This window comes from Magnolia sinica, chromosome 1, assembly GCF_029962835.1.
Source record: "Magnolia sinica isolate HGM2019 chromosome 1, MsV1, whole genome shotgun sequence".
NCBI lineage: Eukaryota > Viridiplantae > Streptophyta > Magnoliopsida > Magnoliales > Magnoliaceae > Magnolia > Magnolia sinica.
This window is the reverse complement of record NC_080573.1, coordinates 22,881,577-22,907,228: the sequence shown is the minus strand read 5'-3', so window position 1 is coordinate 22,907,228 and position 25,652 is coordinate 22,881,577. Positions and strand designations below refer to the sequence as shown.

The 25,652-nt window shown below is 41.3% G+C and overlaps 1 protein-coding gene and 1 non-coding gene across 3 annotated transcripts; one reads left to right on the top strand and one right to left on the bottom strand.

Moving 5' to 3' along the window:
• Positions 1-253: 253 nt before the first annotated feature.
• LOC131242952 (tropinone reductase homolog At5g06060-like) lies at positions 254-16,465 on the top strand. Of its 2 annotated transcripts, XM_058241957.1 has the most exons (6): positions 254-395; positions 4,223-4,430; positions 6,664-6,880; positions 15,142-15,248; positions 16,066-16,267; positions 16,322-16,465. In XM_058241957.1, the coding sequence occupies exons 1-5, from the start codon at positions 316-318 to the stop codon at positions 16,252-16,254; spliced, it is 801 nt and encodes a 266-aa protein (XP_058097940.1). In that variant the 5' UTR covers positions 254-315; the 3' UTR covers positions 16,255-16,267; positions 16,322-16,465. The 2 variants fall into 2 exon arrangements, with proteins under 2 accessions (XP_058097940.1, XP_058097935.1); XM_058241952.1 differs by having other exon boundaries at positions 16,066-16,465.
• Positions 16,466-24,742: 8,277 nt separating this feature from the next.
• On the bottom strand, positions 24,743-24,849 carry LOC131223347 (small nucleolar RNA R71). Its single transcript, XR_009160394.1, has one exon. It is a non-coding gene; the product is annotated as a small nucleolar RNA R71 (small nucleolar RNA).
• Between the last annotated feature and the right edge of the window lie 803 nt (positions 24,850-25,652).

The following is a 25,652-nucleotide window of genomic DNA, read 5'->3' as shown; positions in this document are numbered from 1 at the left end:
CCATAAAGTTTTTAATGGTAGGGATTCAATCACAACTGTTTCCTATCGTGTGGTCCACGTAAGACTTTTTAAAGCTTCATTTTTTAGATCATGCTATAAAATGAGCTTTCAAAATGGTTAGACGGTGTGGATTTAAGTCTAATACATCACTGTGAGCTTCACAGTCAAGGGCCCACTCACTTCGGTGGATCCGGGATCTCACCTAATCCGCACTCATGATTTGCATGTTGTGTGTACACATCTACCAGAAATAAGGATGAGAAGGTAAGACTTTGTGCGCGTTTCTATTTTATTTTTTTTAGTTGAAAGAGGAAAATGGGAGAAGAATCGAAGAAGAAGGAATGGTCTCTTAAAGGAATGACAGCTCTGGTCACTGGCGGAACCAAAGGAATAGGGTATAACCTCTCTCTCTTCTCTTTCTATCTTGTCTTCGTGGATGATCCCGCTCTCATGAGATAAGAGGATTTTTATTTTTTATTTTATTTTTTTAATTTTCCATGTAGTGGGAAATCTCTGTAAAGTACCGGAGGCATGGTAACTTATTAATGGGACCGTACATCAAGTTGACCTTACTGTAGATTTTTAATTGGTTTGAATAAAGGTGGCTGGATGACCTTATAAACGGTTTGGGGTTTGGATGGCATATAAACATTAAGAATAGAGCCTAATAAGGTTTCTAAACGGTAGGCATTTCTTTACCAAAATTTTCTCCAAACGCCTTTTACGGGGTGGTTGTGGCATGGGTTTAAAGGGGATTCGGTGGGAGTGGTTTTAATATCGGATCATCCCGAGTTTGTTTTTGGGACTGGGATGTAAAGCCTCTTCTTGCAATTCATGCCTAGCGGGGGATCTTCCCATTCCTACTTTGGTCATTGTTATGTGGACCCCACCATGATGTATGTGTTTTATCCACGCTGTCCATCTATTTTGAAATATAACTTTAGGGCTTGATCCAATAAATAAGGTAGACATAGATCTCAAGTGGGCCACACCATGAGAAAACAGTAGCGATTGAATTCCACCATTCAAAACCTCCTAGGCCAACTGTAATGGTTATTTGACATCTAACCGGTTGGTTATGTCATAAAGACTTGGATGAAGGGAAAGAATATATATCAGCTTGATTGAAAACTTTTGTGGCCTCAAAAAAGTTTTTAATAGTGGCCATTCAATCAACACTGTATGGTCCACTTGAGATTTGGATTAAATTCATTTTTGGACTCTTACCATAAAATGATTTGAAAGAATGGATGGACAGCATGGATGATACACATACATCATGGAAGGGGCCCACAGAACACCAACCAGTAGTGGTAGGGTGATTTACCAATCCATTTTCATTCCTGATGCTAAGTGGAGATTAAGCTACAATCCCTGACATTAAGTAATTATTTTCCTCATTTTATCCCACCTAAACCCATGTAATCCCATGCACCGTCCCATTAATAGAAGGGTATATGCACATCCATTTTCGTGACAATTTTACCGTCGAGGCCTCAAGGAGGGCTATCATATCAACCTGTCAGTAGCTATCATATCAACCTGTCAGTAGCTACTCCGCGTCCGGTCAACCCAAGCCGGAAAAGGAAACGGATCGGCTACTCCCCCTGCCACCGGACCGGTGGCTGATGGTCGGTGATCTGTGGGTCCCACTATGATGTCTGTTTTTCATCCATTCCGTTCATCCATTTTTACAGATCATTTTATGGCTTGGCTCCAAAAATCAGAGGGATATAAATCTCAGGTGGACCACACCACAGGAAACAATTGTAGTTGGATATCTGCCATTAAAATCCTCCTAAGGCCCACTGTACTGTTTATTTGACATCCAATCTGTTGATTAGGTCATACAGGCTCAGATGAAGGAAAAAACAAAGATCATCTTTATCCAAAACTTTTATGGCCCAAAAAGTTTTCAATAGCCTACGCTCATTCAACACCATTTCCTGTAATGTGGTCCACTTTTTTTTTTTTTTGGGTCTCATAACTAGAAAAATAGATGGAACATGGATGAAACACATGCATTGTGGTGGGGCCCACAGAGCACCGACCAACGGCTGGTGGCAGGAGGAGTAGCCAATCCGTTCCCAGCTGGAAGGACAACAGGGATGGAAGCGGATTGGATGGTATACTACGCACCACCGGCCTAGCTGGTGTGTTGACGTCATCACCAAGTCGTGTGGGTCTCATCATGAGGTATGTGTTATATCCAAACCGTCAGTCCATTCATAGATCGAAAGTTCAAGTGGACCACACTGAAAAAAGCAATGGGAGATAGTACATTACCATTGAAACTCTTTCGGGAGTTAGAAAAGTTTTAGATCAATGTGGTATTTGTTTTTCCTTTTAACATAGGTTTTTGTGACCTAAAGGTTATGGTGGGCCTTACAATTGTTTTAAGGGTGAGAATCATTGTCCCACTGCTATTTGTGGTGTGGTCAACTTAAGCTTCGAATATGAATAATTTTTGGCTCATGCTCTAAAATTATCTCTCCAAATAGATTAACCATATGGATATAATAAATAGATCATTTTAGGGTCATGTAACTTTAATCTTCTTTGAACCGTTCACACAACTGGGAGCTCAAGGAGCCTTGGGGCTTGGGTCCTTGCTCTTGATCCTGTGGTAGACTCTTAGGAGTTTCAACACCAGGTCAAGGGTTTGAGATCCCATAGGTGGTGAAAACCCACTACGGCATGAGTGTGTGGTGGTGGTGTGTGGGCGTGTGTTATTATAATAATAATAATAATAAAGAAAAATATATATATAAAAAAAAAGAGCAGCCTCGTCGCATGACACGTACTCACACTTGTCAGGTTAGTAGTGTGTGCTACACCAGCCAATCCACCTCCAACATGGATGAATTGGTCTGTCGACGTGAACCAACAAGAGCAAGTGCATGCACCATTTATGATAATAATAATAATAATAATAATTATTATTATTATTATTTTCATATAGGCTCATGTTGGACTAACACTTTCTTGCATACCTGGAGCACGATAATTCAAACTTCACCGTCCAAATTGCAGGATCCAATGTACATACCTAGTAACCCAAAAATCATATTGGGTAAACAAATCTAACTGTTGACTCATGGACACTTGCCGAATTAGAAGCATTAGCCATTTTTTATTTCACCCATCCATGATCAGACACTTTATTTATTGGTGATCTTGACTATCCATTTGTTCAACATTGGTCGGATAAATAAGATTATCAAATCAAAGCTATTCTCGAGAAGCATTGCATGAAGTGGTAGTAGGATTTGGATCCATGATCGGATTGACTTTGAAGATCCCATGAAATGTACAATGGATATTGATAAATATTAGACATCTTATTGAGGAATGTTAGAATGATCTCCGCTAATTACCTTGAGGATGGGTTCATTCATCTTAAAACATGCTGCCGTGACTGGATGCAAAGTTTTGTTGAAAATTTTGATTTAAAAGTAAATAAAATATTTGAAAATTTCATTTTCCTTTCAAAACAATTTTAATTTTTTTTTTTTATTTATTTATTTATTTATTTATTTTTTAAGTGTGTTTTCTTTAGTCTTAGATCAAAAGGAGTAAAAGAAAAGTCATGGTTTATAAGTATAAAAGTGGATAATATTCTTACTTGAAAAAATAGATGCAAGGTGTTTTACGGAGCCATGTAACAAAAATGTTCTTTGGCTACCTTCCTATCTATATGACATCAATTAAGTCTTTAGGTCACCAAATCATGTTAGAATTGAACCTATAAATTAAACATATCTAGTAAGGAAACATTTGGGACCGTGTCTCCTAGTGAATCTCACCAGGATGAAGGGAACATATATCATCTTGATCCAAAATTCAGTAGGGCCAAAAAAAGGTGCAATTCCTATCTCACTATTTTGTGTGGTGTGACCAACTTGAGTTTTAATTATGCCTTATTTTTGGGACTTACATCTTATATTGAGCTGGCACAACTGATGGACAAAGTGGATGTCACATGGACTTCATGGTGGACCTTAGAGAGCTCATTTTTATTGTTCGCATGAAACTAATTGCTTGCTTTCCAGAATTGAGAAGGCAAGGCAATGGATGGGGGAGCCCTGGATTTTGAACCAGTCAGCTGGGTCTAATATTGATTAAACACTATTCTTTTCCAAAACATGACAGCTAGAATTTATTTCAAGTAGACCATTTATTCAGCTAAAACTGTCACCAACCTACACTTAATGTCCTCCAGCCATGCTATAGTAGAGGAACTGGCCCAATTTGGAGCGTCCGTACATACCTGTGGTCGTGACAAAGCTGGGCTTGATCAGTGCTTGCATGAATGGAAAGAATCAGGTTTCAACGTGACAGGTTCAGTTTGCGATGTTTCGGTACGTGTGGCACGTGAGAAGCTTATGGAGGAAGTCTCCTCGCTCTTCCAAGGGAAGCTCAACATCTTTGTAAGTTCCCTTTTACATGTTTTTGTTTCTTCTTTCAGCCATTTCAGCTACATCAGTATGCATTAGTTGAACCAAGTTATTTGGCAAGATTGTCTTTGTGGGCCACAAAAGTCAGGTTGGTCGACTCATGCGGTCCAGATACTTGCATTGAATTGAACTGGGCTATCACTAGTCAATTCGCCAGTTTCACAGAGACCAATGTAGCCCACTTCTATACTAAGCCAAGGGCATTCAACTTCAGTACTGCTCTGCAAATGTCAATCCAGGAACTTATGGCTTTGATTTACAAAATCCAGCTTTGGTAAGACATATGAGTATAAATGCCACCACACGTGGCAGCAGGGAACATGGATTTGCAATTCAATCCCTCCATCATACAAGGGTTTCACCGGGTTTATTTCGTGGCCCAAGAAGCAGGTTCGTCTACTAATAAGGTGGGTCGGAGAACTTGGCCAAAATTTCTAACCCGTTCATCTGTTTCTAATATAGTTTCCTGCATAGTGAGCGGACTTTTTGGTGCAGAACATTTACATGTTCAGACCCACCTGATGGACGGCTTGGATGCTGGAACTGTCGTCCATGTTGGCATATGTGGCCACCAGATAGATGGTTTACCTTGCACACATGGTTATAATTGGGTTGTAATCAAATTTACGTGTTCTGAGTCCTTCAAAGTGGACCGGTATCCTCTACAGAACACTTAAGCTTGGGGTCCACCATGTTGTATTTGTAAAATCCACTCTATCCATCAGGTTCGATCTTAGATTATATGATCTAGAGCAAAAATTCAGTAAGATCAACCAATCAGGTCAGCCATACCACAGGGAACAATTGGATGGGATGCCAATCAATGATTTGTATGACTAAACTGTAGTGTGTATCTCTCATCGAACCCATTAATCAAGTGTAACTCACCAGGATGAAGTGAAAATACAAAAATGAGCACAATTCAAATATCAGACGGGCTGCAACACATGAACTCAGAAGTTTTAGGAGCATCTTTACATTGTTCCAATTAGTGTGGCCCACTATGGTTATTTTTTCTCTTCTTTTTTCGCTGACCTTTTTTGTATGGTTAAATAATGGTTATCACCATATTATCATAGTGGATTTATATATAAAACATGTTGGCCCTACATAGATAGGGTGTTCTAACCAGCTGAATAAAAATAGTTGTAGATGATACCAACACATTGAAAATTGCATAACTGCAGATGTCTTGACCTCAGGTTTTAATAATCTCATCAAATGAGCCGTACATGTACATTAATTAAATTTGGACGACTGATTTCTTCTCTAGCCACCCATTTTCCCATACAAACGTGATCTGACAGATCAGTGGGCCAATATTGTTCTTTTGCCTACGGCATGTTACAGTGTCCGCGCGCTACCTGTTGAAAGGCCCGAGGCGAGGCATGTTACAACTGCGTGTATATCTGTGTGTGCTAAATAATTAGGTAGTATTAACCCCAACGTAAGTCATGGGGTGACCTGACTTTTTGTTTTTCATTCCATTCTGGTGGGCTGCACCAGATCGTCCGTTGGGTGTTGTATACACAACGTGGGGAGCCCCACAAACTGTCTGGAAAATTTTAAAAGTGGTGTCTCCGTCCCAACTGTTTCCTGTGGTGATGGCCCACCTTAGTTTCCAATCAAGCTGGTTTTTGGCACTATATAAGCCTGACATTGAAGGGAACCCATGAATTATAAATTTCTATAAGCATTTCTAAATTATTTATTAAATATCAATTCTCTAGTCTTGGAGCTGACCGGGTGAGGCATCACGTCAAGTCGAGTTTTTGGCTTATTGAACAATGGTTATGTCGTGGTTTTATTGTTTTGATTATACCTCATCTTGTTCTCCGATCCCTTTGGCAGCAACCAATATTATCAGCAAACAATTAGATGGTTTGATGGATTTTCTCCATTTAATTTTCTCAATATTTTTTGGGATATCTCTACTCTCAAACGAGGTGACTTTTACAATTTGAAATATCATCAAATCTAGGCTATTCCACTCATCAGAAGGGCTACCCTTATTGTTGAATATGGACCATTGGTGTACAACATGGGGTGGTCCACCTTATAAGTGAATGATCTTTTTGTTTTTGTTTTTTCACTAGATATCTTCTTATACAGTGATTCTTTCATGGAAATTTAAACAAAAAGGCAGCAATGTCTAGGTTATTAGAGATTTAGTAACAATTGTTTTGTTATGGTTTCCTTGCAATAGGTAAGCAATGCTGGGATACTCCCCGGTGAACGGACGTTAGAGGTTACTGCTGAAGAATATTCAAATCTAATGGCTACAAACTTCGAATCTGCATACCATTTAAGCCAACTAGCTCACCCTTTGTTAAAAGCATCAGGACAGGGAAGCATTGTATTCATATCCTCCGTTGCGGGTTTGGTAGCTACATCTGTGGGGATCATTTATTCAGCTACTAAAGGTAATTCTCACCGGAAATATATGCTTGACCTTCTTCCAAGTTTTCTAATCTCACCCAAAATGGCTGCACCCTACATATGGTCGTACAAACAGACGCGTCTCAACTAGGGTTGTACACGAACTGAGCTAGCTCGGTTAGCTCGCTCGACTCGCCTCGAAAAAGCTCAATTTGACTCAGTTCGAAACTGAGTTCAAGCCGAGTCGAGCTGATTTTTTGAGCTTGAAAATGAGTTTGAGCCGAGTTCAAGCAAGCCCCAGCTCGACTTGACTCGGATCGAATCCAGCTTGAATCGAACTCGGATCGAACTAGTTCGGTGACTCGGTTACTTTGCCATTGATGTTGCTCACCAAGTGTTTGATAAAATGACTCAACAAAGTGTGACCAGTGGCAAGGAAGGTATGTATAAGAAACAAATACCCTTTTTTTTTCTTGGTTTTTCTTAGTTTTTATGTTGCTTAGAAGGTGTTTGATAAAATACTTGTAAAACCACTGCTTTTGTTTCACATACAGAGGGTTTTTGAAGGTGCAGTCCAGGTGTTTGTGGAAATGCCTCAATGGCGAACTAGGCTCGAACTCGACCCGAGCTGCTGACTGAACTGAGCCAAGCTGGCTAGTCAGGCTCGAGGACCGAGCTGAGCCGAGTTCGAGTTGAGGTTAGCCAGTGGCTGAGCCGAGTCAAGGTGAGGCCAGCTCAACTCGGTTCGACTCGATGTACACCCCTAGTCTCAATTGTTGTGCATCCGTCTTGAAGGTCTAGTTGTGTAGATGCCCTTACCTAAGTACAAGGCTAGTCAGTAGTTCTCTCTCTGGGTTGTCCACGTGCGTCACAATTCATGGACCACCTAATCAGTTGAGTAGCCAGACTTACATGGTCGCACCTACGTGTTGGATGGCTTCGATCTCACACGTACATGACACATACATATGGTGATGTGAAGGGGGTTCGAGGTGGGAATATCCTCATAAAGCTAGACATGGAGAAGGCTTATGACGGGCTTGATTGGGGCTTCCTCAACGCAGTCCTCCGTCGATTCGGATTTGGGGCAAGCTTGATAGAAATGGTCAAAAAATGTTGGTGCAACTCCTAGTTCTCGGTTTTGGTCAATGGCGAGCTGTGTGGCTTTTTTTGATCGTCTAGTGGCCTATGCCAGGGAGATCCCATCTCGTTGGGGCTCTTCATCCTTGCGACTGAGGTTCTTCGTAGAGGTTTCCATCAGTTGATTAACAATGGATTCTGCTAGGCCTTTGTGACCTGTAGAAACTGCCCTCAAATCTCCCATCTCCTCTTCACAAACAACACGATACTCCTTGCCAATGGAAGTCGCCAATCGCTGAATCAAATCACCACCTTCCTTGCCCATATCAAAGAGCATCATGTCAAAATGTCAATTCTTTCAAGAGCTTCTTCATCCTATCTACTTGTCAATCTGATTCTTGAGTTAGGACGACTCAAAGGACCTTAGGATTTAATCGGGGGGTGACCCATTCGCTTATCTTGGGGTCCCGATCTTCATGGGAAGACCGAAGAGGGCCTATTTCCTGGCGATGCTAGAAAAGTTTGAGCTCAGAATCTTTGGTAGGAAAGAAAAAATCCTATCCCAAGCTGGTCGAGTGACGCTCATTTGTTGTCAGATGTCTTAAATATGAAAATTACAGTGCACGACCGGTCGTGAGACTGCTACGACCGGTCGTGGGAGTTACACGACCAGTCGTAGCCTGCTCGACTCAAAGTCCAGCGACTTGGGTCTTTTGATGTCTAGGATGCTCAACCGGTCAAGGGGATGTCACGACCGGTTGAGGGGGTCCCTCGGCCAGTCGTGGCCATCCTTCGACCAGTCGTGGTTACGCAAATTCTTTTCCGAATTCGATGCGGACTGTGGATTCTGTGTCGCATTTCGAAAGAGTGCGAAAGGGGAAGTTGTCTAAACTATAAATAGGTGTCCCTAGGGTTTTTCTAGTTAAGGGGAAATAATTCTAAAGCTTTCTAAAAGGGTTCTAGAAAAATCAAAGGGTGTAGCAAGGGTGAGATTCGAGGTTGTTCGAATCGGGTAAGTCCTCTCTTTTATAAGTTTCTTTTTATAGTGGATTTCTATGCCGTAGTTTTTTTCCGAAAGGGTTTTCCACGTTAAAACCTTGTGTTCTCTTGTGATTGCTTGTTACTATTGAATTACTATCCTAGATTTAGATCTGTGTGATTCTGCAGCACAAATCCCCAACAAGTGGTATCAGAGAAATCGTTGGGGCACATATCTGAATCTGCAGGATTAGTAATAATGGGAAATGACAAGTTTAATATTGAGAAGTACTTGGGAAAAAATAATTTTGAGTTATGGAAGATTAAGATGATTAGTTTGTTAACCAAGCAACGCGAGATTAAAGTTCTTGAGGAGCGAAAATTTACCATGAAAGATGATGAATGGGAAAACCTTGATAGTAATGCTTTAGCTTCTATCCGTTTATGTCTCACGGATGAGGTTCTCGACAACGTCATGAGGGAGAAAACTGCGGCTAAGTTATGGGCGAAGTTAGAGGATGTCTATGCGAAAAAATCCTCTGAAAATCGCCTACATTTGAAGTGGCAGTGGTATAACTTCAAGATGGCAGAGGGTGGAGATCTGGAGACTCATATCAGCAACTTTAATAAATTGGTTTGTAAATTACTGGATATGGAGGAAGTGATGAAAGATGAAGAACAAGCATGTATGTTATTGAATTCTCTTCCGACGTCTTATGAGTCATTCAAGGACACAATGTGCTCAGTGAATAAAACCTTGAGTATCGACATCGTTATCTCGGCCCTTCAAGGGAAGGCCATGAGAAAGCTCAACGTCGATATGGGGATATCTTTTGATGCAGTGTTTACAAGGGGTAGAAATTTTGAACAAGGTACAGGTTCTTCAGGTTCTAGATCCAAATCTAAGGGCAAGGGCAAAGGAAATGTAAAGTGCTGGAATTATGGGAAGGAAGGACATGTGAAGAAGGATTGCGAAAATCTTAAATCTAAGAGAGAAGATTCTGAGGCTTCATACAGAGAGGCCAATGTTGCCACGTCAGATGGATTGAGTAGATGTGATGGTGATGTTTTGTCTGTGTCTTTGCTCAGACGGCCATACGATGATTGTAAGGACGAGTGGATGCTAGACACAAAGGTATCTTTTCACATGATTCCTCATCGGAGTTGGTTCACCAGCTATAGGGAGTGCGATGGTGGACAGGTATTTACGGGCAATGATATTGCCTGTAATGTTGTGGCTGTTGGTTCGGTGCGCATCAGGATGTTTGATGGGGTGGAGCGTACCTTGACTGATGTCAGGCACGTTCCTTATTTGAAGCAGAATTCGATTTCTCTTGGTGTGCTAGAGGTAAAAGGATACAAGTACACAGGTATTGATGATGCTCTTAAGGTATCTAAGGGGGCACAGGTAATCATGAAAGCGCAACAACTCGGTAACTTGTATAGGTTGATCAGGAGCACTTCAAAAGGTGGAGCTGCAGTGGATGTAGCGGATTCCACCTTTGCATGTGTGTGGTATGCTGGGCATGATCACATGAGCGGGCAGGGCAGGAAAGCTGAGACGCGCGGACAGGGATACAGAGCAAGTGGAGCAACCATCTGTGAGAAGAATCACACGACATGATCGCAGGATATCGACGAGGTACATGGACGATTCCAATATCGCAGGAGATTCACCTTCTATTCAGATGGCTCTAAGTGAGCCTAGTGCTGAGAAGTGTAAGGTGATTATGAGCGATGTGATGGATTCGTTGTACCAGACCGACATATGGGAGTAGGTGAAGCTTCCAATGAGCCAGAGAGCGGTTGGATGCAGGTAGATCTTCAGGAGGATACAACATAGATACAGGGTAAGGTTGGTAGCGAAGGGTTATGCTCAGAGAAAATGGATCGGTTTCTCAGAGATATTCACGTTGACGGTATAACAGGTGTCTATTAGATCCATGATTGGCGTTGGTTGACCAATGTGATCTCGAGCTGGAAGGATGGATGTGGAGTTTGCACTTCTACAAGGGAAAGTGAAGAGAAGATCTACATGAAGAAACCAGAGCGGTTCGAAGTTAAAGGGACTGAGAAAATACTTTGTAGGAGGTCGTGGTTCGACTTGTCGCCTAGGCAGTTGTTTGATTCCTTTATGGTGAGTCAGGGATTGATGACATGTAGATCGCCAATTATGACATGTCTGAAATTAATGTACTGAAGACTTGGTTAAGTGGGACATTCAGGATAAAGGATCGGGGGGCTGCAAAGATGGTTCTCGGCGTTGAGACTAAAAGAGGAGTAGGCTTTGATAATTACAGGAGGAATACCTTATGTGTAGGTATTGATCAAGGATGTGATGGGCCAGGAAAAGCCGGAGAGCGTTTCCTACGTGTCTCTTCTCAAGTTTTCCTCAGGACATGTTCCAAAACAGATGAGAAAAAGCAGGATATCTCATGAGCCTTATTCGAATGTGGTTGGCAGTGTATGCCATGGTCTGGATTAGACCGATTATTTCACAGGCAGTCGGTGTTGTGAGCAGATTCGTGTCAAACCCCGGCAAACAACATTGGGAAGCGGTGAAATGACTACTTGAATATATTCGAGGTACGAAAGACTACGTCTTAACTTTTGAGAAAAGAGGGACAAAGTTGGTAGGGTATGTGGATTTTGACCACGCAGGCAGTATAGATTTCAGGAAGTCTACTTCAGGATACTCATTTGTACTAGCGGGTGGAGCAATTAGTTGGATGTCGAAGTTTCAGTCCATGGTGGCTCTTTCCACGACCGAAGCAGAATATATGGCAATGACGGAAGTGTTTAAAGAAGGTGTTTAGCTCAGGGGCATGATAAATCAGTTGAGACTTCAGTAGGAAGCCATGCCGGTTAACTGTGATAGTGAAAGCGCTATTAATTTGGCTAAAAATTCTGTTTATCACTCATGGACTAAACACATTGATGTTCGTCACCACTTTATCTGACAGATGCTTGAGGAAGGAGGCGTTACACTAGAAAAGATTCACATTAGCGTGAATTCAACAGACATGCTCACCAAGGTCGTTCTTACAGAGAAGTTCAAGTTTTGTGCAACTTCTCTAGGCTTGGACATAGCATAAAAGAAGGACGGAGTATGCACGAGAAGCGTTGATTGAAGTTATGATGCAATGAAGAGATAAGAGAAGATGTCTAGGAGCTACACAGTTGAAGATTGAAGACATGGTAGAGATTGTTGTCAGATGTCTTAAATCTAAAAATTACCGTGCACGACCGGTCATGAGAGTTACACGACCAGTCGTAGCTTGCTCAACTCAAAGTCCAGCGACTTGGGTCTTTTGATGTCTAGGATGCTCGACCGGTTGAGGGGGTCCCTTAATCAGTTATGGTCATCCTTCGACCAATCGTGGTTACGCAAATTCGTTTTCGAATTTGATGCGGACTGCGGATTCTGTGTCGCCTTTCGCAAGGGTGCGAAAGGGGAAGTTGCCTAAACTATAAATAGGTGTCCCTATGATTTTTCTAGTTAAGGGAAAATAATTCTAAAGCTTTCTAAAGGGGTTCTAGGGAAATCAAAGGGTGTAGCAAGGGTAAGATTCGAGGTTGTTTGAATCGGGTAAGTCCTCTCTCTTGTAAGTTTCTTTTCATAATGGATTTCTGTGCCGTGGTTTTTTCCCGAAAGGATTTTCCACGTTAAAACCTTGTGTTCTCTTGTGATTGCTTGTTACTATTGAATTACTATCCTAGATCTAGATCTGTGTTATTCCGCAGCACAAATCTCCAACATCATTAACCACGTATTAAGCAGTATCCCGGTCCACTCTATGGTAGCGCTTGAGATCCTTTCCTCTTTGCTCGGGGATCTGGAAAGAGCCCATGCAGACTTCTTTTGGGGTTGGGAGGGAGACCGTAAACGCTACCATTGGGTGAATTGGAAGTGCATCGCCCACCCAAAATTTGAAGGTGGGCTCATGTCAAAACCTTATCTAGTATTATGCAAGCCTTAAGGATGAAGATGGCTTGGACAATTAAGTGTAGGGGAAGTGACAGTTGTTGGACAGCTTTTGTTAAAGGGAAATGCCCCATTGACCTTCAATCAATGGGAGGATCCAGTCTTGCTACCTATGTGCCCCTGAGGAAACGTACTTGCAAAATTTTCCCATCTGTTGCTGCCCGAACTCGTTGGATTATAGGCCGTGGAGATTGCAACTTCTGGGATGATGACTGGATTGGATTAGGGCCCCTCTCATACTGGAATCTTTAGTTAACCCCAACACGGGCCCACCGCGTTCACGAGTTCATTGGTCCCAACGCCTGACATGATCTGGCGCAGGCTCATTTCTTCCTCCTCCAAGTGGTGCTGGATGACATCTCGGATGAGGGGACATGTACCTCTTCCGAAGAAGACAAACAAGTCTAGGTTCTCTCGCAATTGGGTGAATTTCATATCAAATCAGCTTGGCAAATAAATGAGTTTGGCACCCTAAGCTTTCTCCGAAAATCTCACTCCTCACATGGAAGATAATCCCCAAAGCTATTCCGGTGGATACTAGAACACAAACAAAAGGCATCCACATGACCTCCAAATGTGACTGCTACCCTCCTTCGCTTTCACCCCACACGGAGACAATCGACTATGTTTCTCATTGGGCGACATAGCTAGGAAGGTGTGGGACCATTTTTAGCTGCAGTTCAACCTTTCTTCTTCGACCCATGAAACAGATGTGAGCAAGATATCCAGGTGGTGGGCAGTAGCTGTCCCATCTGATTGTCTGTAAATATTCAAGGGCCTCACCCTAGCTCTCATCTTCTAGGAAATCTCGATGTTTAGAAATGCCCCCTGCTTCGAAAATTCCTTCTTTTGCGTAGACTAGGTGATTATTAAGGTCCACCATTGGATCATAAGAATCGGTCAAGCTCTTCCTCCTCTAAAGATGATAAATCATGCTTCGGCTATAGTCCTCGCTGATTTGGGTATTGATGGGTCAACGTCATATCTAAAGAGGATCCAAGTTGTCAAATGTATAAGACCTAAGAGGGGTTGGGTTAAAATCAACGTCAATGGCTCTATGCTTGGGAAGCCGGGCCCTTTAGGAGGTGGGGGCGTAGGTTGAAGTAGCGAGGGCAACTTCCTCTTCGCTTTCTTTTCGGACTATGGCTTCAGTTCCAATTCTTGAGCAGAGATCAGGGTGATCTGGGAGGGCCTCGCCTGTTGCGCCGAGCTGAGACTCTCCAGAGTGGAGGTCGCGAGTGACTCGAAATTTGTCTTAAGGATCCACTCCTCAAATTTGGTGCCCACGTGGTGCATGTGCTATTGGTGGGCCAGGGTCAAGGTGCTCAAGGGAGTTATGGAGGTTTCTATCGCCTATACTCCCATGGAGGCGAATGTTGTAGCTAACAACTTAGCTCGGAGGGGTAGTGATAGTTAGTGTAGTAGATTTTTCGAATCTCAAGAAGCTCTCCCCGTATCATCAGAGGCCTCTTATTTCTGGATAGGGTGTAATTGGATAATTTGAGGGAGGATTAATTTTCTGTACCTGCTTTTTTTTTTTTTTTTCCATCTCTCTCTCTCTTTTTTTTCCCACGATAGGCGGCCCTATCTGTTTGTATTGATAGGTCTGCCCGAGTGCTTTTTTTGTACAAATCTTTGGATATGTACGAAAAAGTGTTTACTTAATTTAAAAAAGAAAAAAGCTATACTTTGGAGTTCCCGAAAAAAGAAAAAGAAAAGGCCAATGGCCTAGTGAAGATCGCTAGTAGCACTGGGTGCCTGAATTACACCTTTGTAAGGAAGAGCTTCCGCATGATATTCGAGGCCTGGTGGCCCTCGACAATGCAGTTCTAGGTAAAATAATAATTAAGAGGGATCACCTCTCTTAAGAGACATTATGTGAAAATCAGGTAACTCGGGATGCAATACTATATATGTATCCATAGGTGGTGAGAGCCCAGTATGGCGTGAGTGTGTGGAGGTGTGTGTGCGTGTGTAATATATATATATATATATATTTTGATGAAGGCTTCACATGGAGATTATATGATTGGCATAGCCCGAATTACCTCTCTTAAGAGACCTGCGAAGATCAGGTAATTACTTGGGATGCAATGATGTATATATGGCTTTTGTATCTAGTTTTTTTGTGTCACCTGCCGAATCTTTTCGAAGCCTATCCTTTTGGAATTAACATAGTTGCAGGTCGTATAATCCCACCTTTCAGGGGAAAAAATGATCCATGATGCTCAGAGTTGCTAATTATTCTGTTATTTTTATTAGGAGCATTGAATCAACTCACGAAGAATTTGGCATGTGAGTGGGCGAAAGACAACATTCGGACAAATTGTGTTGCACCATTCCTTACAAAAACTGCCATGGTGGATCCGGTAAATTTCTACTCCCCATCGATATTTTAATCACTTGGGGATGAAAGAATATTCCATGGAAAGTGATAACAACAAGAATTCAAGATTCCAAGGTGCTGAATTTTATTTGAAAACCTTTGGGCCTATTTGGCAGATGTGTAAAAATGAGTTTATCTTATTTTAGCTTATAGTGATTATCATTATTGTTTTTTTTTTTTTTTTTTTTACCACACGCACACACACCCCACACACTCACGCTAGTGGAATTTCACCACTTATGGATACTCGACCCCTTGACCGGCTGTTGAAACTAATAATGATTATTTGTTAGAGACATACATAAGATGAAGTTACTATGCATTAGAGATCAAGATTTCTAGTACCAAATTATTGTTAATTGAAAGGAGATGAACTCATTTCTAAGCATCTACCAAACTTGTCCTTTATTTCTATTTTTTCTTTCTTTTTTAATAGTTAAGTCGGGCTTGACCCTGAGGCATCATTGTTGAAATATGCCATGTTTGCCACTGAGTTATGGGCTTGACCTTAGGTCACATTAGGAAAGTGCTCAGATGGGCTTTCCTCACGATACTCATCGTGCCCCATGGGTTTTTAAAGGCGTGCCATTTAATTAATGTAGGAGTCTAATGTGCTTTTCATCAAACCAACCCAAATCCACGAATGGGACGAGAAAAAGAGCGCAATGGCCGTTCTAACCCAATGGGAATTCGTTAATTCACAAACTAGCAAAAGTTTTAGTACATCTAGCAGTACTATTTGACTCCTATTATATTTTTCCTTTATTTTTATTTTTTATTTTTTATTTTTTGTTCTACAGATTCTTGCAAACAAGGAAATAACAGAAGAACTGATCTCCCGATCTCCCCTTGGTCGCATTGTAGAGCTAAGGGAGGTTTCACCATTGGTGGCATTCCTTTGCTTGCCCGTTGCATCATACATTACTGGACAAGTCATAGCTATTGATGGAGGATTCACCATTAATGGGTTTTACCCTTCAAAAGACTAATATGGGAACTGCAGTAATCGAGGCAAATGATAATGAATTTACAATCCGTTTGGAATAAGCTGCGTAGGCACTATCTATGTTACTTGGTAAATTCGAGAGGCATTGTAATAAGCACACGTATAGTACACATATGCTCCTGGTATTTATTGTCTTGGTGACCATTTGATATCTGAAGGCTTCATGAACGACATCAAGATAAAAATTCAGAAGAGCACGCATGTACTATTAATAATGCCATTGAAAATGTGATGTAGGACATGACACATGTACATTCCTAACATGGTTGGATCAGAAGAAGGTGAATCGTAAATCAGTTATAACTTTTAAGTCAAGTATCCTTACGGGGCACACAGTCTATCAATCTTACTGTACCAGGCCATCCGGAGAGAACCAACCTGCATAGCGGGTCGCGTCAATCCGTTTCGTAAGAAAACACGCACTGCCAGTTCAAAAACGAGTCCATTTCACAAGAAAACGAGCACTGCCAGTTCAAAAACAAGATTTTAGAAAATTTTACTATTTTTAGTTTTTTATTTGTCATATATTCTTATTTTTAGAGTTTTAGGATTTTATTATTATTGTTTTTTTAAAAAGAAATTGCTCCTAATCATGTTTGGACTCCTTTAGTAAGGTTTTTCTTTTTTTCTTTTTTTTTTTTTAAATTTATTTTAAAGCCAAATTCACTATTTTGGGTAATTTTTATTTAGTTATTATTATTATTATTTTTTGACATTATGCACTGGTCAGTTGCAAGGTTGGAATGCATATTACAAACCTGTAAAGCTGAACGAGGCTAGCAAAACTTTCTACAGGAATTATGTTCCAGAATTTCAACTTGCTTCAACCAAATAAAATGCTGAAGCTCTTGTTGCAGTATTTTTCTCAAAAAACAAAAACAAAAAAAAAAAAAAAAAAAAAAGGAATAAAAAAAGAAAAGAAAGGGGATAGGAAAAGTAAAGTAATCTTTAGGGAAAGTCATTTCAGTGACTCTCAAATCGCAGTCCTGTGAGGCCTACATACCTCCCCCATTGCTAAGAAGCAAGGGTCCCTTAGCCACAAAAGTTGCTTCATATTAGAAGTAGAGGACTGATCACCCACAGGCAGTGGCACCACTAGTGGTGCTGTCCCATATTTCCTGCTAACACATCACTTGTGTAGGACATTTGTGTGATGAAAATGGTAAGCCCACTATGTAGATCACCCTTCTCAAAAATCAGGTGATCAACTCACTAGGTGGGTCACACCCATATTGATTCCAACAGTGTGGCCCATCTGATGAGTGGAATAGCCTGACTTTTTGTGCATGGTGATTTCATGGTTGGGCTTGACATTTCCATGGTACTGACATCCTACACAAGTGGCATGTGTTGGGTCTAAAACCCAGCTTCTTGCTGACGTATGGCTGCAGCCACCATAAAAAAAAACTGAAACTTTTAAAAGAGGAAGAGAGAATTGCTGCTATATATTGGAATGAATAAAAACATATAACACTGCTGCCTTTTATAGGCTTTCTTATTCTGTGAAATGACTAATTTATCACTGTCTAGATTCATCCTAGGGGTAGCTAAAGAAAGAAAAAATTCTAAAAAATATCTACCATTATCTTCACCCAGCTAATACTCTAAACTTAGAAAAAAAATCCAACAGCACAGCTAGCATACACGGTTCTCACACATTATGCACAACTGACTCATAAGATCACGATTTTGGATTTGCACAAATCCACCATCGTGTCCAATACTCCCCTTCAAACCAAAACCGGCGTCATTCCGAGCATCATTCTTAGTCATTTGAATGCATCTGTCGGCAATGCCTTTGTAAAAATATCCGCCACCTATTCCGTAGTATGACAATATTCTAATTTCATCATTTTCTGCTTCACATGATCTCTCAGAAAATAGTATCGGGTATCAATGTGTTTGCTTCTTCCATGCTGCACTGGATTTTTGGTTAGCTCGATTGCCGACTTATTATTCACATATATGACTATGGATTCTTCCTGCGGATGCTTCAGCTCCTTTAGCAGGTTTCTCAACTAAATTCCCTCATAGACGGTGGATGATGCTGCCATGTACTCTGCTTCACATGTGGATAGGGCGACCACACTTTGCTTCTTCAAATTCCATGTGAAAGCAGTCGTTCCGAGATAGAATACATAGCCATGGTGCTCTTTCCCTCATCTTGGTCAACTCCCCAATCACTGTCTGAGTATCCATACAACATTGTTTCATCATCATATGGATAAAAAAGACTGAATTCAATAGTCCCTTTGATATACCTCAGTACTTATTTTGCAGGTAGCCAGTGTGACTCTTTTGGAGCTTCCATATACCAGCTTAGAAGCCCAACACTATAGACTATATCTGGCCTAGTGATTATGAGGTACCTTAAGCTTCCGATTAGGCTTTTGAATAGGGTTGAGTCAACGTTTCTTCCTTCTCCATCTTTTGTGAGCTTCAGGCTTATTTTAACAGGTATATTTACAGCTTTACAGTCGACCATCTGAAACTTCTCAAGAAGTTCCTTTGTATACTTCTTTTAGGATATGTAAATGTCGTCGACTTGTTACTTCACTTCAATGCCCAAGAAAAAGGACATCAATCCACCATCAGTCATCTCGAAATCTTTAAACATAGCTTGTTTGAATTCTTCAAACATCGCCTGACTGTTCCCAGTGAACAGTAGATCATCAACATATAAACAAGCGATAAACATATCACCGCAGGCATTCTTCTTTATGTAGACGGCATGCTCATATGGACATTTGACGAAACTATTCTCTTGAAGATAACCGTCGATCCGTGCATTCCAAGCACAAGGAGCTTGCTTCAACCCATACAGGTCTTTCTTCAGCCGATACACCTTGTGTTCCTCCCCTTGCATGACAAAGCCTTCAGGCTTGTCAACGTATACTTCTTTTTTGAGTACCCCATTTAGGAATGGAGATTTCACATCCAGTTGGTAAAGCATCCAACTGTGATGAGCTGCAAGGGAGATAATCATTCTTACAGTGTCAAGGCGAGCAACTGGGGTAAAAGCTTCTTTATTGTCTACCCCATATTTCTATTTGTAACCTTTTGCTACGAGCCTTGCTTTATATCGTTCGATCTTACCATTGACATTTCGTTTGATTTTGTACACCCATTTGAGACCAATGTTCTTTTGGCTTTTGGGGAGTGAGGTCAACTCCCATGTTCGATTCTTCTCGATGTCATGAATCTCTTCTTCCATAGCATTTCTCCAACATTCTTCATTCACAGTCTCCTCGAATGTGGAGGCTCGTGATCCTTATATAGGCAGAGTAAATTCACTTCCTCAATTTCTGCACCGGGGTCGTTGAGGCTTTTCATTTTAATAGGAGCCAAGGGTAAAGGAGAATCGGATGAAAATGTGCTGGATGAATTACTTCTAGGAGAGATGGAGCATACTCCTGGACTTCTGCGATCCGAAGGGGGTGATGTGGGTGTCTACTCTTGCTTCTCGTGTCTCTCTTCTTCGTATTCTTCGACCTTGACCTGCATTTCTTTAGCGGAGTTTCCCTCGTTCCAATTCCATATTTCTTCCTTATAAAATACCACATCTCTATTCACCACCAGCTTATTGGTTAGTGAGTTGTAGAGCTTGTATGCCTATGACTCTTCGCTGTAGCTGATGAAAATGCACTTCTCACCATGATCATCAAGCTTTTTCCTTCTCGCTACTGAAATTTGAGCGTAGGCGACACACCCAAAGATCTTTAGGTGTGCCACGCTCGGCTTGTATCCACTCCATGCTTCTTGCGGTGTCTGAAATCTGACATTCTTGGTTGGATACCTATTAAGCAGATAGGTAGTACATGTAACTGCCTTTGCCTAGAAATTCTTTGGCAGACTTTTCTCCTTCAGCATGGTCCTCGTTATATCGAGGATGGTGCGGTTCTTCTGTTCCGCAATTCCATTTTGTTGTAGCGTGTACGCTGCAGTGTGTTGTTGCTTATACCATGTTCCCTGTAATATTCTCGAAAAACATTTGAGGTGTACTCCCCACCTCTGTCAGATCAGAGGTTTTTGATTTTATGACCATCTTCTTTTTCAACAAGGGCCTTAAAATTTTTAAAAATAGTAAAAGCAGCAGACTTCTCTTTAATTACATACACCCACAATTTTCTACTAAAATCGTTAATGAAGGTAATAAAGTATTTATTACCTCCAAGAGATATTGGCTCTAATGGTCCACAGATGTCAGTGTAAACCAACTGCAATGGTTCTTTTGCTCTTTGGGATACTCGATTCGGAAAGGAGTTCCTTTGTTGTTTTCCAAGTGTGCACACCTCACACACATATTCTGGATCTTTAATAGCAGGCAAGCCATGCACCATGCTTGATGAAGACAGAAGTTTCAGGCCACTAAAATTTAGATGGCCAAAGCGAAGATGTCACATCTAGGAATCATTCTTTGCTTTTCCATAAAAACACTTCTCAAGCATTGTGCTTATATGGAGAGGAAACATACAATTCTTCACCATTTAGACTTTTACAATCAAACGTCCATGCATATCTCTTATTGAACGAGAAGAGTTCTTCATGTGTATGACATACCCTTTTTCGAGGAGTTGTCCGAGACTCAGTATGTTACATTTCATGTTAGGCACGTGGTATACATTGGAGATATAGTTTGGAACACCATTCTTCTGAAAGATTTGATTTTACCTTTACCTTTCACTAGCGTTTTTTATGAGTCTCTAAATGTTACATCGCCATGAACTCCTTTTGTGAGTTCCAAAAAGAGTTTCTTGTCGCTGCACATGTGATTACTTACACCCGTGTCGAGATACCTTACATCCTGCTGATCACTACCTTTCTCTTATGCAAGGAGAAGTGTGGAGCTTTCTTGTTCATGGCTTGATGCTTCGACATAGTTGGATAGCTCGTCTTGAGTCACCAGCTTGCTCTAGCAATCAAATACATAGTGGCCAAGCTTGTTGCAATTATAGCATTGGATGTTCTTTATACTTCCTCGTCCATGCATAGATCTACCTCTACCATTTCCTCTTCCACGGAAAGTGAAATTTTTCTGTTAGTTTTGGCCATGGCTTTGTTGGTATCCGCGGCCTCTGCCTCTTGCGCGATTGTTAGCAAAATGTCCACCCCGTTGTGAACTTCCACGTCCGCCATTGTTATCATTCAGAGTCAATCTTGACTCCAAAGCTTGTTCCAACGGCATGAAACCGGTATTCTTCTACATTCGTTGCTCCTGAACTTGCAACGATCCCATCAACTCCTTAATGGAGAGTTTCTCAATATCTCTTGATTCTTCGATCGCCACAACCACATGCTCAAACTTGGTTGTGAGGGATCGAAATATCTTTTTAATAACTCGTACATCTTCAATCTTCTCACCATTTCTTTTTAAATTATTGACAATTACAAGCAAACGTGAAAAATAATCAGTAATATTCTTACCTTCCTTTGTTGAGGGTCAAATATTGCATATCAGACCCATTTATTGCATAGATTTACAAGCATGATACCGTTTAATAGCCTGATTTAATCGTGTTTGTAGTGCAGAGTGTATTTACAAGCATGAACTAAAAAAGGGTGCTTAAACCATGGATTTGACACTCTGATGACACCCAGGCAAGGGACGGACTCCAGGGGACCACGATCGATGGAATTACACACCAGGGATCAGAGAAAATTAAGCCATTCACGTTAAAGAGGCCCGAAATTGGTAAAAAATGCAAGATCACATAGTTCTCGCCATCTGATTGGCTCAAAACTTCATATATGGCCTGAGGGCCATAAATTAACCGTACATATCAAATTTCAGCCCTCGGATCACTATGGAAGTGCCCCAACTGACAGGTCAGCCCATAAACCGTTGATTCTCGGCCCGCCTGATATCTGGAGCTGCCTAAAATCTGGTCTCAACGCCTTAAATAGGGGGACTAATTGAATAAATGGATTGGATTTTGATTGAAGATCATAACGGGCCCCATATGTACAGCGTATGTGCACAACGTGTTCACGGACGCGAGCCGCACCGAATTAACAAAAGCTCACAACGTGTTCACGGACGCGTCTTCTTCCCAAACACGGAAGTTGCCGTTTTAAGCCGTGTAACGGACGGACGCTGGCCGTTTTGCGGATGCCAGTGGGCCCCACACATTGTCCTAGTGAATGATCCAAGCCGTCCATCTTGTAGAGGGCCATGAGTTCTTCAAACCCATGCTAAACTTTTGGACCCATGCAAGCACACGTGCACGATACAGAGGCCATAAGTGAACTACCCTGCAACGTTCAAATTGATGTTTGGGTGATTTCTTCTCTGATTCCGCGTCAATGGACGTTCAAAACTACCCATTCTTGACCAAAATTTCATCCTGAATCCAATGGACGGGGTGAATTTCCCAGAAAATACCTCTGTGGGGCCCACCGATCACGTCAGCGCCGGACGTGCGCGAAATCGAACTTTTCAGGCAGTTGTGGGCCACCATCTTTGATCATATCGCAGATCTGAACCGTCCATCGTGTAGGCCAGCCAAAATACTTCCAAGAGACGCTGATTTTACAGAAATAATGCAAGGAACGCGAGAGTTATGAAGCCCCGAACTTGGCTGCGAAAAGGCTTTCGCTGCGCGTGCGATAGCTTCCCAAATCCGATTTCCACCACTCCAAAAGCTATAAAAAGAGTTCCAAACGTGGAGAAGAGGGTATGCTTGAATAGGGGACGTCAGATAGAGAAAGAGAGGCGGAGAGAGAAGTGTTTGAAATTTTTATGTATTTTTTCTTTATTTTTCTTCTTTTTTCTATGATTATGTTAGGCTAAATCCCTTAGCTAGGGCTAAGAGGTGAAGCTTGTGGCGTGATGGGAGCTTCTACAGGTTTGATTTGAACTGAACTGATTGACTTTGTTTTGATTTAAGAAATTCTTTTAGTCATTAATGGTTTGTTGTGATTTAAATTACAGTAGATCTGTGATGGCTTGAATAATTCCTTTCCTTTTATTTTGATGTTCGGAAACCCTGTTGTTCGCCATCGTCTCATAGACATGGTTGGATGATGGAATCCTTCCTAACACTCATACATCTTTTAGTTGGTTATGGATTGGTCTAAGTTCTGTTGTTTACCTTGTCTCTTAGGTATGGATTTGTGATGGAATCATACCTAATTCTTATACCTTTCATCTCTTAAAAACTATATCAAGTAAGTTCAGTATAATATCCATGAAGCAGGCATAAGATCTCCCTGATCTCTATAAGTGGATCCTCTGAATCCCTAGTTCCCTTTCTCTGAATTCTTTAAGTTTAAATTAATATTTCACCATTATTCCTCAAATCACAATTGGTTTAAATTTCATCTTAGCCTAGTTCTAGATCTGGTTATTTTCAGATAACGTACAGGTTTCAGTCCCTGTGGATTCGACCTCGGTCTTACCAAGTTTATTACTACATCACAACCCTGCACTTGGGGTGTGAACAAGTTTTTGGCGCCGTTGCCGGGGATTGACGACTATGTTTCCTGAAGATAACTGGTTTTAAGATTAGTTTAAGATTAGGACTTTTCTGATTTTTTAGGATTTATTTTAGAATTTTCTAATTCCAGGTTTTCCTTTAATTTTTAGAAATCTTCTATTTTAAGACTTTCTGTTTAGAAACTAACTTTTCTGTTTTGTAGGCTTATTAGAAATTTCTAAATTCGGTACGCTCTTTCTAAATTTCTACTTTCTAATTTAGGAATTCTTCCTTGTTTCTTTTTATTTCTATATTTCTCTTCTTAGGAATTTTATAGGCTTGCTATTCTTAGAAACTAACTTGTTTTGTTCTATTTTGCAGGTTTCAATTTAGGGACTCCAATTTGGTAACTTCCTTCCAACCCTCTTTCTCTGTTTAGATTTTTATTTCCCTTCTTAGGATTAGGTTTAGAATTTGATTGAGGGCTGCGAGTGTTTCATGCCCAAGTGGGCCCGTGACAACACTCGACGTCTCTTGACTGAAGGAGGATTAGTTGAGGGGTTAACTGTCCATCGTAGGACTAGACACCGCTCGAAATCCCCTGAGTTAATGGAGGATATGGCTGAAAATCAACCTCTTCTACCCCAACCTAGGGTAGAAGATCTCCAGGATGAGAATGAGGTGCATCAAGCACCCCCGCCTCGTACCTTACGAGATTACTTACAACCGGCGGGGGTGAGTACGCCCTCATGCATGATTTTTCCTGAGAATGAAGGACACATGGATATCAAGTCAGGGGTGATCCAACTCCTCCCTAAATTTCATGGGCTTGAGTCAGAGAATCCTTACTTACATTTAAAAGAATTTGACGAGATCATAGCTACCTTATACTTTCTTAACGTGTCTGATGACACGGTCAGGTTGAAACTCTTTCCCTTTTCTTTGAAAGAGAAAGCCAAGACGTGGTTACATTCACTACGTCCTCAATCAATTGGCAGATGGAATGACATGATAAGGGAGTTCATTAAGAAGTTTTTCCCATACCATAAGACGAACACCCTAAGAAAGTCGATCATGAACTTCGCCCAAGGGGAAGATGAAACATTCTTCCAACGTTGGGAGCGGTTCAAGGATCTTGTCAGTTCATGCCCACAACATGGTTTTGAAACGTGGCGCATCACGAACTTTTTCTATGATGGACTGACATCTCCCATGCGCCAATTAGTCGAGACGATGTGTAATGGGGAGTTTATGAATAAAGGAGTCAATGAAGTGTGGGATTACTTTGATAAACTTGCTGAGAACACACAAACATGGGACATCTCCCCTAGACCCAGTACTACATCTAGGCCGACTCATTCCAAGGAAAGGGGTGGAATGTATCTCCTGAAAGAAGACGATAATATTAATGCTAAGGTAGCTAATCTCACTAGGAAACTCGAGGCCATGGAATTTAAGAAGGATAAGGCTAAGGAAATTGTTTGTAGCATCTGTGGTTGTAACATTCATACTACTGAAAACTGTCCAACTATCTCTGCCTTTCAAGAGGTATTAAATGAGCAATCCAATGCTGTAAGCAATTACCAAAGACCTTTCAGTGGGCCCACCTCTAACACATACAATCCTGGCTGGAGAAATCATCCCAACTTCAGTTGGAGGAATGGACAAACCGCTACACCTCAAGGTTACCTAAATCAAAATCCAACTCAAGAGAAACCTCAAGAGGATTCGGTTCTGAAACATTTTCAAAAGCAAGAGCTTTTCAATCAGGGTATGCTACAGGCCTTCCAAGACCTAACAAAAGCAATACAAGGACTTAAGGCTGAAAATACGATTGGGAACAAGGGGAGCTTCCCAGCTCAACCTCTTCCCAATCCTAAACCGCAATATGAAGTTAGCGACCCAAACTCTTCAAATCAGATGGAGCAAGCTAAATCCATCACCACTCTTAGGAGTGAAAAGATCA

Bases quoted from the DNA above. Each gene is read 5' to 3' on its own strand.
- LOC131242952 (XM_058241957.1), top strand. From the start codon at position 316: ATGGGAGAAGAATCGAAGAAGAAGGAATGGTCTCTTAAAGGAATGACA. The intron at 396-4,222 runs GTATAACCTCTC...AATGTCCTCCAG, and splicing joins GGCGGAACCAAAGGAATAGG to CCATGCTATAGTAGAGGAAC. The intron at 6,881-15,141 runs GTAATTCTCACC...TATTTTTATTAG, and splicing joins CATTTATTCAGCTACTAAAG to GAGCATTGAATCAACTCACG.